The sequence below is a fragment of the Phascolarctos cinereus genome, unplaced genomic scaffold, assembly GCF_003287225.1.
Source record: "Phascolarctos cinereus isolate Bilbo 61053 unplaced genomic scaffold, phaCin_HiC Scaffold_4;HRSCAF=312, whole genome shotgun sequence".
NCBI lineage: Eukaryota > Metazoa > Chordata > Mammalia > Diprotodontia > Phascolarctidae > Phascolarctos > Phascolarctos cinereus.
The window spans coordinates 307,893,771-307,909,274 of NW_027555847.1; the positions used below are offsets into that span (position 1 = coordinate 307,893,771).

General features: G+C 36.8%; 1 protein-coding gene across 3 annotated transcripts in view; it reads left to right on the forward strand.

The window, feature by feature from the left end:
• HAPLN1 (hyaluronan and proteoglycan link protein 1) overlaps positions 1-14,845 on the forward strand; it is a 95,326-nt gene extending 80,481 nt beyond the window's left edge. For all 3 annotated transcript variants that reach the window (XM_021007980.2, XM_021007973.2, XM_021007966.2), the window contains 2 exons: positions 7,344-7,646; positions 11,135-14,845. In XM_021007980.2, coding sequence (XP_020863639.1) covers positions 7,344-7,646; positions 11,135-11,424 — 593 coding nt within the window. In that variant the 3' untranslated portion in view covers positions 11,425-14,845. The remainder of the gene's footprint in view (positions 1-7,343; positions 7,647-11,134) is intronic.
• Positions 14,846-15,504: the final 659 nt, after the last annotated feature.

A 15,504-nucleotide genomic window follows, 5' to 3' on the forward strand; every position in this document is an offset into this window, starting at 1 on the left:
CAAGTCCAAAACTACATTTATCTCTTTTAGATGCTGTGCTTAGTTTCATCCCAATTTCCAGACCTGTCAGAATATTTTGGGATCTTTACTCTATCATCCAGTGTATTAGTTTTGTTGTTCAGTTATTTCAGTAATGCCCTGACTCTCCATGACCCTGTTTGGGGTTTTCTTGGGAGGATATTGGAGTGGTTTGCTTTTTCCTTCTCCAGCTGACTTCATAGATGAGGAAATTGAGGAAAGCAAAGTTAAGTGACTTGCCTAGGGTCACATAGCTAGTTAAGTATCTGAGGTCAAATTTGAACTCCTGTCTTCCTAATACCGTGCTACTTAGCTGCCTCATAACAGTTAAGTTTAATTTTCTGGAAGCTTGAATGAAAATTAAAGAGTACTGGATCCCATTAACATTAGGAAGTCACTAGAGATTTCCATTAACATCCTGGGATTGTCACACAGAGAAGAAATCTCTATGAAGGGATGCATCAAAGCATTTGACTCTATCTTGCTAATTCTAATATTTATGTAGTGATTTAAGCTACCCAAAGAGTATACATCATTTCATTCTACAGATATCACAGTTTTACAAAGAAGGAAACTGATTTAAAGAGAGGTTAAATAAAAACAAACAAACAAACAAACCCACTTTTTCTAAAAGCCAAGGACAGAAAAGTAAACATTCAGTTGTTTCTGACCAGTCTTCACCCTAGCATCTAGCCCCTTCATTAAGCATGTCATGATATGACAGTCATTAGCTCTCATTCAGGTGAGACACACTCTGGCTCTGGGACAAGTGAAAATATGATATGTCACTGTATCATTCTGCCTGTCTTAATTAAATGCCAGATATCAGCATTACCCAGAAGTCCCATCAGTGCAATGACAGAATGGAAACATCCCAAATCCAGAATGGGCTGAATTGTTTCACCAGATTATATGGGAACTACCCTTAGGAGATGACCACCCTGCCAGCTTACTATTTCCTAGGGCATTCCTTTGCTATTGCATAGAGCTATCTCTCAGCTATCTTAATCTCTTTCCAGATCTTTCAGCTGAATAGAAAAGATAAGGTATGTCTGAGAGATTTGGAAAGCAATAGAAACAGGTGAGAATAGATAGGATAGGGAGAGTCAGCATCAGTGTCAATAGAAATAATGTAACTAGAATGTATAGAAATGAATGATTTTGGAAAGGCATATGGGGGTGATGGAGATTATTTTTTCTATTATATTAATAGCCCATTATTAATTAGGATCCAGGCTTTTTATTTCCTCATTCAGGAACCAGCCCCTGTAGTCCAGTTAGCCTATCTGTGAAGGGCATGGCTAATAGAAGAGACTGCCCTAATCCATGGGTGGAGAACCTGCAGCCTTGAGGCCAATGTGGTTCTCTAGGTCCTTAACTGAGGCTCTTTGACTGAAACCAAACTTCACAGAACAAATCCTTTTATTTTTTAAATTAATTTATTTTTAGTTTTCAACATTCACTTCCATAAGATTTTGAGTTCTAAATTTTCTCCCCATCTCTCCCCTCTCCCCACCCCAAAAGGGCGTGTAATTTGATATAAGGCTGTACATATACATTCATATTGAACCTCTTTTCAAACAAATCTTTTTATTAAGGGAATTTGGTCTGTGAAGTTTGGATTCAGTCAAAGGGCTACACTTGAGGACCTAGAGGGCCGTATGTGGCCTCAAGGCCGAAGGTTCCTCACTCCTGCTCTAATCCTTGGGGTACTTGCTCCTCAATCTTGAGAAGACCCCACCCAACTAGGAGACCTTACTTCTGTTTGAAGCATAAACAGAATCTAATCTAGGTAAATTCTTGCCCTGAGAGGATAAGCCCCTGTCCTTGCACCCCTCCATTGGTGTTTAGAGTGACCCAGCTCATGAAGGAGAAAACCAAGCATAGTGTTCTGTGTGGAGATGGATTGCCCTATCTAGATTGCTGGAGGCAGTTCAAACCTATGATCAAGCCATGCTCTCAGCAAGAGGAGCTGAAGACTTTAAGCTCACCTCCTCATTTAAATGTCCAAACAGGGTTGATGTCTCCTGTCAGGGGCATTCCCTTTAAAAAAAATATTTAAGGCATTCAGTGTTTCTATTAGTTGTCTTTGGTTACCGAGAGAAACCACTGACCACCAATTCAGTGATTATTAGCTAGCCTAATTGATAAATTGATTATTGATTACCCAGAAACTCTGTCTCTCGGGTTCCTCATTCTCCTTGGGAGGTAGATTTCCACATTTGTGGCTTTCCCCAAAGTGTTTATACTCTATGCTTTCTCTCACTTCTCCCAGTTGCAACAATATTTCAACATATTTATTGAGAAGTTACTATGTATTTAGTACTACACTAAGTGTTTAGGGGTAAAAATTGGTACGTAGTATATGGTTCCTGTCCTCAAGAAGATTATAACCTCTTTCCTTCTAGAAATACTACCTTTCTCGGGTCATTAAGATCCACCAAAATCTGTGTATACATTAAAGCACAAAAGCCCTCCACATCAATTCCTCAACCAATTTAAAATGTTTAGTGAAATGCTTTTGATTATTTTTTGACCTCTAAGTAGAGTGAAAAAATGAGTCAGATGCTGTTTGGGAAAAAGGCATACACCCTTCTTTCCCATGCCTAAAAATTTGTCTTTTCTGTTCCCTTCTTTTCTCTTCTCCACCCCCCCCATTGTCACTAGAAAGAAACTATCCATGTCCTAATTTAGCTACAGGTAATTACAAGAATTTCCTCAGGAAGGCTTCTGCCTAGATAGTAGTAGATGCTGACATCAGAGAAAGTGAACTGGCTGAGAGTCAAAAGTATGTAATTCTAGGAATGCCCCTGTCAGTAAGGAACAGCTGATCCCTACAATGTGTGCACCAAATGTGGGTCGGCCAGTGAATTTGGTGGCTTAAGACAAAGAAGTTGGCCCATGCTCTGCTGAAATTGCTTCCTTTCATCATAGGAATTAAAACTGCCCTCCATACTAACTAATCACAATGAACAGATTATTAAAATGTCCTATGTTTAGTGTGTGTGTGTGTGTGTGTGTGTGTGTGTATCCATAATTTATTTTTCCTTTGTATCTTTCACAAATTTCTCACATGACATGGTGTTTTTTAAAACTGAAGAGGAAATGGAGTAAATCAAATTTGACATCATAATAGTCATATTTCAGTATCATTTGGATAAGGGCTAATCAAATCCAAATCTCTTCATTTTTCCCTTCATGCATTCAACAATTAGTTGTCTGCTTTGTAGGCAGTATGGTACAGGGCACTGGGGGAAAAAGAGAAAAACAAGAAAGAGTCCCTGCCTTAAGGCATTCATAATCTAGTAAGGGAGTTAAAGGAAGCAGCTAGGTGGTTCAGTGCATAGAGCTCTGGGTTTGTAGCCAGGAAGATCTGAGTTGAAATCCATCTTTGGACATTTACTAGCTATGTGACCCTGGGCAAGTCACTTAACCTATTTATCTTAATCCATTAAAGAAGGAAATGGCAAACCATTCTAGTATCTTTACCAAGAAAATCCCATGGATAATAAGGTACACAGGGTCACAAAGAATAGGCTACAAATGAGCAACAACAAAAGGGGAGAAAAGACAGATACAAAATGTATATGGGTATGTAACTAAGGAATTTTTTTTATTTTTAAGGAGAATATTAAGTACTACAACATTTTTATTCATCAAAGAAATAAAAACTAAGCTCCATTTTTAAAAAATAAGCAAATTTTAAAAATACAAATTTTAAAAATGAGGCACAAAAATACAAGATTTTTTTTCTGACATTAACGTGTTTGGGTGTACCTGGTGCATGCTGCATAAATAGGAAAGGTATAATAACAGTGCTAGGAGAACTCATAGGAAGGAGAGTACCTTTCTGGCTTGGGCAATCAAAGAAGACTGCTTGGCAAAGAGAACGTTGAAACTGGGTCCTTACACCATTAATTTACCCATTACAGGATGGATAAGATATAAGAAGCTGATGATGACATGGAAGGGGGGCCAGGCACAGAGAACGACATAAGCAAAGATATAATGTAGGTGTTTGAGTTTCCATGATCCACATCAGCAGAAAGTGACCAAGAATTTTTTCTTAGAGAATCTAAACCAGAATGTGTTTTCCAGCCATTATGAAAGCTTTTCTTTGAAATAATGTCACATCCATTCTGTCATGTCATCATTCCTGTGTCTGATGGAAAGTGGGAGCTGGGCCAAATAACTCTCCAAGCTTTTCTGAGATGTTCCTTTATAGTACTTGAGATCAAAGAATCTCTCTATAAACTAAGCATTTTTCTTTTCTTTGCTTCAGAATCTTCAGATAAAGTTCCAAAAGTTGTTAGGAGAAGATTGAGGGATAGTGTCAGGACAGTAACACTGCTAAGGGATAGGGGGAAAGACCAACTAAAGAACTGGCATTTTGGATACATGAATGCTGGAGTGGAGTCAATATTAGACTGAACAATCTTCCATCTCTCCCTCTACCCTATTCCACCAGGGGTCAGTGAGAACCAGGAGATCCTCTTTCTTCTTCTCCTGGCTTAAATTCAGCTTTCAGAATGCATATCCAAGAAGAGAGGGTAAGATCAGGAATAAATCTTGGATCTGGGCCAACTGGATGAAGCTGCCAACTAGATTGCCCTAGAGGGACAGATGTGTTTTACAAGCCTCCAAAAAGAGGCCCTGGTCAATGCTGTTAAGATTTCTTTCATATTCTTCCAGAGTCCACTCATTAAAATATGTGTATATATGTATAATTTTGCTTTTGTACTAGTTGTACCTTTGATAAGTCTGCATTTGTCTTTAAAAGTATGGGTTTTCTTATGAAATAGCATAGTTGATATACTAACAAAATAATATCAACAAAATAAAATAGACCATATATATTCAAAAACATTTTCAATTATTTTTATTGGGGGGGGAGGGAAGCAGAACTACACTTAGTAATATTTTCAGGAGGCCTTTTGTACCCTTTTGCTTTAATTGTCCATCTTGTACCTTGTGATTTCCCAAACCCTTTTCTACCCCCTTCATTTTCAAGTAGGCAAATGGGATATGGTACAGAAAAATTGAAAAGATCCTGGCTCAGAACCACAGAATCTGGCATCAAATCCTACTTCTAATACTTACTACCTGTGTGACCTTGGGCAAGTCATTTAATTTTCCTCAGACTCATTTTCCTCATCTGTAAAAAACTGGGGACTTAGATTTGATGGCCTGTGAGGAACCATCTAATTATGTAACTATGATCTATGCTGTCAACAGCTTAAAGTGAAAATTATACCCAAATCATTGAATAGTGACTTTTCAGGCATCCATAATAGAAAAGACAGTAAGGAAATTTTTTTTGTGTGTAGTTTTGAGTTATCCAAGGATATTTTCCCACAATTCCTCTGTACTGATAAACCTGGGTTCTAGTTAAAATCGTTTAGTCAACAATTCTGTGTTATTGAAATTTATGTTAATAATATAAATTTCTAGCCACCATCCTTATATATTGGTCAAGAGCCTCTTGTGTTTAAAGTAAGGTAATTCATTCTAGTAGTTTTTTAGAAAAAATCATTGCATTTAATGTATTTCTTTGACCTGGAAATAAGATGACAGGACTTCACTACCTCAAAATGGTTATAATGTCACAACTCATTAAATCAGTGAGCCACAAGTAAAAAGATTATATCCTCAAAACAACCTTGATTATTTAAGTAAAGGAAATGAAAACATTTTAGTGGCTTCTAAAAGCTATTACTCCTTCCAGTTCAAAGTCATAGCCAAGTAAGAGTCATAATATTCTGGTAAGTAAGGAAGAGAAACTGTGCCCACTGCAATACTTAGTAACATGTCCCCATATTAGACCAGTTGATCATCAGATGCTCAGAGCCCAGAATGTACAAGGTGACTTTTGGGAAGCTGTGGTAATTGTCTGCAATTTTTTTTGAAAAAGAAAAGAAATTGGATCACTGTAGTGGTTATATGAATAACCAGGAAATGAGAACCTTCAAGGAGAATGGAAATATTAAAATATTGTGGCCCTTAGTAGGAAAGGCCCAGCTACTACCGGATGGGGGAAAACAAAAACAAATAAACAAAAATCTAGAGGCTACACTAGGAATGTATCAGATATAATGGTCAAAGTTGGATGCATATAATGTTTAATATCTGTGTGTTTGTGTGTGTGTGCTTTACTATAACAAAATCCTATAAAAAATGCAACTTATTTTTAAAAAAAGATAAATCAGAGATATTTGTTCATGTTATAGAAGGATTCACCACTATAAGGTCCCTAATATAGGAAGTCATTTCCTACCCTGGTTTAAGATAGAAGCATAGATGTGCATAGAGCTTGTGGGCAGTTATGCCTGCAATCGCTATGAGTGTCATTCTTTAAAAAAAAGAAAAATGAAACTTTTCATAAATATTAATATATAAAGAGAGGTGTGTGTTCCCATGTGAATACTTTAGCAAACTCCTTGATTTATGAAGCAGTCTGAAAAATGAAGCTTTTCTGAGAAGCATTACCAAGAAGGGCATTATGAAATAAAATTGAGTACTTTCTCTGCAAAGGCATCCTCCCACCCTCTCCCACCCCTATTCTTTCAGGAATGATGCTGGGCATTGGCTTTTGACCAGATGCAAAGTGCCAAGGAGAGATCTTTCACAGGCTTAGTGAGTAATTAGCATGGGATAAGCTCAACAAGTGTAGATAAGGAGCATTTTGAAGTCAGTGATATGCAACTGAGTCCTTTTCTTTTTTAGTTTTAAATTACATACGATCAGATCCAAAATATCTAGCTTGAAGGTTCTGTAGAGATCATCTAATCCAAACCTTTCCTTTTATAGGAGAAGGAACTGAGGCCTGGAGAATCACTCAGGTCACAAGGATAGTAGTGCCCAAGCTCATACGAATAGTAAGACACAGAGGCATGATCTGAACCCAGGACACCTAGCTACAAATCTGTTGCTGTTTCAACTATACCAAGGGAAATAATCCTTGAGTTTCAATCCTGGCTCTGTGAGTAGTTGACTGAGCAACCATAGGCAAACTTCACAACTCTTTAAGGTCTCAATTGGCTCATCTGCACAATGATGGGTTGGACGACATAAAGCTGAGTCTTTTTCAGCAAGATTGTCTTGCTCTTGAGTTAAGCAGAAAGCCATTGGCTTAGGGATCAAATCACTTAAAGATCTCTAAAAAACCAATTCAGAGTTAATTTAGCACTGGGGCTGAAGGGCCACTTGTCAAAGAGAAGGTTCTTGTCAAATGACCAAGATTTTTGCTCAGCTACTTTAAATCTGTAGTTTTCGTGCCCTCTCAGGTGACACAGATTAACATTTTTTTTTCCTTCTCATTTTGACAGGTGTGGTCTTCCCTTACTTTCCAAGACTGGGACGCTACAATCTCAATTTCCATGAGGCTCAACAGGCTTGCCTGGACCAGGACTCTGTGATTGCCTCTTTCGACCAACTCTATGATGCTTGGAGGGCAGGGCTAGACTGGTGTAATGCTGGCTGGCTCAGTGATGGATCTGTGCAGTATCCTATCACTAAACCTAGAGAACCCTGTGGAGGAAGAAACACAGTGCCTGGTGTCAGGAATTACGGATTTTGGGATAAGGATAAAAGCAGATATGATGTATTCTGTTTTACATCCAACTTCAATGGTAAGAGTCAATACTAATAATACTTATATAGTTCTTTAAGCTTTGCAAAGCATTTTACAAACATCTTATTTTATTCTCGTAACACTGAGGTAGGTACTATTCTCCCTCATTTTACAGATGAGAAAACTAAGGCTCAGAGGTTGTGACTTGCTCAGAGTTACAAAACTAGTTAAATGTCCAAGGTTGGATTTGAACTCCGGTCTCCTTGACTGCAGGTCCATACTTATTCACTGGGCCACCTAGCTGCCTACTAACACTTTAGCAATTATTATGACAGTAGACGAACACTAGTAAGGTGTAGGAGATAAAGAGGCAATCTCAGAGTCGGGAAGCTCTGAGTTCAAGTCCTACAGATGGCAAATCACTCAACCTCTCAGTGCCCCAGGTGACTCTAAAACACTTAAGTTACAGAGAAGGTGCTAATCTACTGGTAGAGGGATTTTCCTTGTATCAGTGAAATCACAAATCCTGTCTTTAAACATATGTGTGTATGTATGTATATACATGCATATATATGTGCATATGTATGCATGTGTATATATTCATGTATACATTATACATTCATGTGTATATGTATACGTGGATATATGTATATGTATATATATATATACATGAATACATATGTACATATACACATACACACTTACACACACACACACACACACACACACATACACACACAGCCCTATATAAAAGCACTGGATTTAGAATCTGAAGATTTGGGTTCAAATCCCGCCTGAGCTATGTACTCATTTTCCTGAGCATCTTGCACCCAATCTGTAAGATGGAGATGGGGAATTTGATTATGTGATTTCAAAAGCTCATCCAGTTCTAGATCCTATGGAGGTCATTTAATTTAATAATTCAAAATAAACTAAGAACTTACCACTGACCAACATCCAGTTTTTGATCCCAAGGTTTATGGCAAATATTAGACCATGCATTTCTTTTATGGAACCATAATTTTAAATAGTGATGTTTACATATAGAGGAAATATGGTCCAGAGGACCTGGTTTGAATATCCAATCATCCACTTACTAGAATGATGTAAGAACAACTTGGGACAAAGTAATATATTAAACTGTATTGACCTATACGATAAACCTTACAACCATTTACATATTGAAAAAAGCGCAGCATTTCTTCCTTTTGCTGAAATCTCTTGTTTTATACAATTTGTCAATGAGTACACAAGATTTTAAAACATATCCTTCAATTCCTTTTCCTAAAACCACACTTTTGTCATTGGATATTAAGAGAACATTTAAATAAAAGTTCATTTTTCAAAGTTTACCCTTTCTGTTTTCTGTGGGACTTAAATCATGTAAAAATGTCCATTGAACTATATTTATCCATTGGATACATTTCTTAATCTTTTCTGATGTGTCATGGTATAAGGTCATGTTACCTTGTTCCATCTCCATTAGGGAACTTCTGTAATTCTGGAACAATTTTGATCCTCAATATATCAAAATATTGGGACACTTAGGTGATGCAGTGGATAGAGCACTGGCCTTGGAGTCAGGAGGACCTGAGCTCAAATCTGTCCTCAGACACATGATGCTTCCTAGCTGTGTGACCCTGGGCAAGTCACTTAACTTCCATTGCCTCACATAAAACAAAAAGAAAAAGAAAAAAATATCAAAATATTCATGAGAATTCCTCATTCTACAGCCCACTAGTAATAATCTCCTCCCCTAGAAAATTTGTACAGCCTAGGGAAGATGTCCAAATCTTATAGGCTCACCTGGACTTCTGACAATGATTATCATATAGCTTTGAATTAATAAGTGAGCTTTATCATCAAAAACAAACTTTTTTTCCATCTTTAGTAATCCAGGCTTTGAATTATCTTGCCCATGATAAGTGTTTTTTTTTTCTTCCTAGTAAAGGTTATCACCTGTTCATGTGTTTGCTTTTATTTATATCTTGCTGTTCTTGCAACCTCAGAAAGCCTACCTTTGTAGAAGAATCAATAGCAACTCATCTAGCTGCTGGGATTTTTCTGAAAGTCTGGTGGTTGAATCAGAATTGTTAACACGCTAGGTAATATTATTTGGGTATGAAGTCCAACACATTAGCTGAGTGACCACAGGCAAATCATTTAACTTCTCAAGTTGTCATCTACAACAGTGTACTAATAATATTTACCTTCCCCATGAAGTCACCATTAGTAAAGTGTTTTGTAAAACTTATACTGCCATAGAAAGAAATGTAATTTGTTGTTTGTATATCTCCCAGTCCCCGTCCATTATTTGTGTTATTTTTCATTTAGGCCATTGAAAAGGCAAGGAGTAAGGAGAAAAATAACAAGATGCAGGTGATTCAACAATTTCAATAAATACACATTTATTGAACACTTGTGATGTGTAAAGCACTGTACTAGTGATAAAGACCACCCTTTTAATTATTATTTATTCATTCAACAAGCATCAATTAAAATTCCAGTCAGTCTACTCACTTCACATCCCCAGAATCATACCACAGCAGTCTCAAAACAGAAACATCTATTTGACTCAACTCGCACTTAAATTATTTAGATGTTGGGATAAAATTCATTAAGTATAAGTCCTTTTGTCTTCTGACTCAAGCCAAATCTGTTAAAACTATTCTGCCTGTGCTTAAGCTCATGCCATATTTTATTCAAGGAAAGAATCTTAGAAATGTAATATTATCCAATAAGTAGCTCATAGAATCCTTGTTATTGGAAAAGAAGAAGAAGAAGAAAGAAGTGGTAATTAGGTATCAGGGTTTTCTTAACAGGCTTCAAATGAATTGAAAGAGAGGAATAAATGAAATTCAAGCATTTTATTGTGACTAAAATGAATCGGCATTTACATTCTGAGCACTTGTTATTGGTTGCAAGTAACTTCCTGTGTTTTTGTATTTTCTGAAGTAGTCTCTTTAAATCTTTATTTTTGCACTGTATTCTTAGGAAGAGAATAATCTCTTTTTGATACCTGTAATGAAAAGACCTGGAGAGCTTTTGATTTTTTTTCAATGAACTTTAATGGGAAGAATGTGTTTGATCCTTTTTCATATTCAAATTTTGCTTCCTGGAAAGTTGTGCTGAAGTTCAGTCTTGCTATAGCTTCAAATTTAAATAGATCTCATACTTAGCATGTACCACAACCTCTCCAGTGCCCATAATGGTCCTTTTAGTCCCTAATTAACTAGCTGAAACTTCATCTGTCATTTCCATTTGCTCTTAAAAGGGCACATCTGAACACACATTTGGCAGGATAGGAAAAAAGAAACTTATTAATGGAGAGTAACCTAGGGGTATTACAATTAGTTAGCTATTCAGTGTTCCAGAGCCATCCAGGGCCAATACCGTGCCTCCTTCATCTTCATTAAGAAACACTTCTTCATTAAGGAACACTTCCATATCTTGCTAGGCCTGACTCCTGTTTATAACCTGATAGAACTTCTCAGTCTCTGTCCAGTATCTGACCAGCTCCCACGGCTTTCCCTCTTCCTTCCACAGGTCGCTTTTACTACCTAATCCACCCAACCAAGCTGACCTACGATGAAGCTGTGCAGGCTTGTCTCAATGATGGTGCTCAGATCGCTAAAGTGGGCCAGATGTTTGCTGCCTGGAAACTCCTAGGCTATGACCGATGCGATGCGGGCTGGCTGGCCGACGGCAGCGTCCGTTACCCCATCTCCCGGCCCAGGAGACGCTGCAGCCCCACCGAAGCAGCCGTGCGCTTCGCGGGCTTCCCCGATAAAAAGCACAAGCTCTACGGTGTCTACTGCTTCAGAGCGTACAACTGAAAGTACCCTAAAGCATCACCATTTTCAAGTCATTCAGAACATGTGAAAGATTTCTTTTCAATATGAACTCATGCAATTTACCAAAACTGTGATAACCCTTTTTTACTTACTGTAAAAAGTCATTTTCATAAAAAAATCCAATACATTAATTTGTTTTTGTAAAACTATCATTCAATATATATTATAAATTAATATAATTTTAATGGAAGCTCTATGTAAAGAAGCTTTAGAGCCAAACTGTTTAAGCTACATCATCCCAACCAAATATGCTTTCAGGAATGGGGCATGCAATAGCTTGAGGATTGCTAGGACTAACTAAATTAAGGAATCGTAAGCCTACTCAAAAGCAGCAGCTTACACAAGCACAAATTTTCCACCTTTGTACAATTTTGAAATGCACTACAAGAAACCAATCAGATCTGCAGATGTGAGGCCCAGTCATCTTTTCATAACCTGGGCCTCTGTGAGGTTGCAAAACAAAACCATTTCACAAGGGAACAAATAGACACTTTTCTAAAAGCCAGTATTTAGAAGCTTAAGAGACAAGTTTTGTTTTACTATTTTAAATCTCACCTTTCTGATGGAGAACATTGCACAGAAAATGAGCACAGCTAGTTCCCTTAAACAGTTGTTTCTATTGTGGGAGATATGCTGAGGAATGGAATGGAGTAACAAAGGAGCTCTCTTTTCCTCGAACTCCAATTAAGAATGCCTGAGAAGAGTTCTATTAACTTTTGAGTAGCTTTACTGGATTATCTTTAAACTCCAAGGGCCGTTTGCAAAGAAGCATTTACTGTCATATCTACTCAGGGCAGTTACATAAATGAACTGCTGGATAGAAAAAAAATGTAAAATTTAGCAGCTCAATTTTATATTAACCTATGAAATGTTATAGTCTTTAAGAAATTATTAAACTATTTAATGTGTCTTCCTTATATACATTTCATGGGGGAAAATATTTAAAAGTTTGAAGGGGGAAAAAAAACTGCTAACACTTGCAGTTCATAAAGAACTAAGCTTGCCAAGCTCCCAAGGGACTTTCTTTTAGCACAGGTAACCAAACCTCACTTGCTGTCCATATTTTTAAAAAAGAGAAAACTACAATGACAAACTCTCCAAATTGACAATATGGTTAATTATGTCACTTCCCTTGGTAAATCAACATCAAGCTTAATGAAATGCTAAAGTTAATCACACAGTTTCAAGAAATCTTCAGGGCTTTAAAGGATCTGGGTTGAGAAAAAGATGTTTATATATTCACAGTTTCAATCAAAACAGAAACTAGAATTCTGTCCCTTCTCCCTTTTACTTTACTTTATTTTATTTTTTGAAGAGCATTGAGAACCCACAGGGACCAATATTTGTACTTAAGTTACATTTCAATTTCCCATTGTTTCCATAACTAGTTCTGATAAATGGGATTTATTTAATAGTGTGATCCAAGTATGCCACAGCTGGTATGTTTTCATGAATGTTCTCATGTAGATTCTTTCCCATGGCCATGAGTAAATAAACCTATTTCCTGAACTGATTGTGGTTGCATTTTAAAGCTCTGTAATAATTCCAATAAATTTATTCTATGAATGTAGAGTTTTGTGTCTGGAAGGTATAGAACTACCATTGGAGTCCAGGAAGTCATAAAAAAGTTCATATATTATCTAGAGAGACTACTGTAAATAAAAGTATATCATTTTCTTCATCAAAAGCTAGGATATCTGGAAATCATCAGATGCTGTAATATTGAAAGAGGGCAATGTATGCATGCACAATTTTTAAAAAATAGTCTAGATATACAACATGTAAAAGACATATACATCCAAAGAGATTGTGAGTTATAATCCAAATACTACTGTCTAACTTAGAAATTAGACTCACACTCCTAAGCTTAGAGAGACCTGAATGCTCTAGGATAAAACAAATAGATTATTTTTAAAAAGGCAGGACCTACTGATCTTTATCCTGCCCTATTAAATGTCTCACAAAGGAGAAAAGTCTTCAGGCAATTAGGGAAATAATCATCTCTCTCATTTTGATTAAGGGGGTTAACTCATTGGAAGGAGCCCTTAATACAGAGCGATCACCTATATTGCAAGCACTTTATTAGGAATGAAAGTATGAAAGAAATTTCTAGAGGAACAGGCATGTAGTTTTCAGCTATTGCTGCAGAGCTCCAGTCTACCTTTATAATGTTAAAGCTTAGTAACCTTTCTTAACTTTTGAATAAACTTACTAGTACAGGAATTGGTGCTGATCAAAACCTCTGAAAAGACTGTTAGCTATTTAAAATATATACCAAGTGTCCATGCCATTTTTCATTCTTGCTTAAAACGAAAACAAAAGCATTAGAATGATTACTGCTGAGCAGCACGTCCACTTTCATGCCCTCTGGACTCTGAATTCAGTAATGAGATCTTTCTAAAGTTCTCCACTTGCAAATTTTCCTATTAGATGCCCATTCTTCAACTTCTTTCCCTGAAGTGACCCACTGAAGAGAGACCTGAAAGGGGAACTTAACATAGTAAAACTCTTAACAGAAATTTGGTACAATGTTGCCAAAAATTGAAATTGCTCCTTAGACGAGGGTTCTGAGATTTAGGGAGGGAGGCTGGGATTGAAGAAACATTGTTTCGATCATTGTATCCTGATGGAACTCGTGTCATCCCCACCAGGAACAAAGTGGATGTACAGGTTTCATTGTCCTTTTTACACTTGAACAACCAAAATAATGTTATGGGGAAAAATAGACCATCACATCAAAGGGTGGTATAGGAGTCAAAGTGTGTCATACATATTAACACTGGATACCACCTTTTAATGACTGCTGCCATCTTTTACCACAGTAACTTTTAGTCAGATATGGAATTTGTAATTTAAAATTTCTCTCATAGAAAAGGGGCAGGTACCTGTTAGAGTTTTATTTTATGTGATATTGTAGTAGCATATTTTGTTGGGAATTAGACCCTGGCTCAAAGGAGACTCCAATCTGGTTGCTGGCAGCCATATTGAGTTTCTTGATTTCAGTGCTCCAGAGAAGATGGTGGTTTCATGGAGTAGTTGACCACTACAGGAGGGGAGAAGAAAGGGAATTGCTTATCATATTTCAGCATGTAACACACAGAGATAAATAAGTGGATGATAAGACACATTTCTGTTGGGAAGTTTACTGTATCATAGCTCACTACTGCCAGAGTAGCAATGGTGTACAACACAGGAAGTGGAAAAAACAACAACAAGAAGAAGAACCAGAAACCATGGAAATATCGAATAAATGAAAACCTGCATTTAAAGGCATTTTAATGTGCATTCCAGTAAAGATTTCTGAGGTCAAAAACCAATCTGTATTATCAAAAAATGTTTTCATTTTTCTGTAAGAGACAATGAACTGGTAAAAGAATATTAAAAGTGATGTTGTATTGCTGCAGTATTTGTTTTTTGATTCTTCTAAATTGCTGGAAGCTGAGCTAGTCTGTTTCAAACTCTTTGGGGACGAGTTTAAAAGAAAGACATTCAAGTCATCTTTGAAAGTGCTACCACGTTTGCAACCCAAACTAAAATGTACCAAATCAAATGAACTTCCCCCAAGTTTTCTACAAAATTTAAAAACAAAAACAGCAAAGAAACACATCTCTGCTGTGAGTTTCCTAGAACCACCGGACTTTATTCTCTTGCTTTCATTTTAAATCATATTTATCAGACACAAAGCCCCAAAAAGATGCTTAGTGTGTCTTAGTGTAATTAGAAATGAGGCTGCTTAAGTTGATATTAATTATAGCATAGATAACATTCTTATAGAAAACAAAATATTTTCTCAGTAGTTCAGTCTTTCCCTTTACCTCTTTCCACTCTCAAGTGAGGAAACATTTTCTCTTTTTTTAAATATATTTTTGTTTCATTATTTTCCTAGTACATTTAACATTCTTTTTTCAAAATTCTGAGTTTCAAATTCTCTCCCCCACCAGCCTGTGTCCCACCTCTTGAGAAGGCAAGAAATATAATATCCACAAGAGCATCTGGCCTGGAGTCAGGAAGACTCATCTTCTTCATCATATCTGGATTCAGACAGTTACTAGCTATGTGACC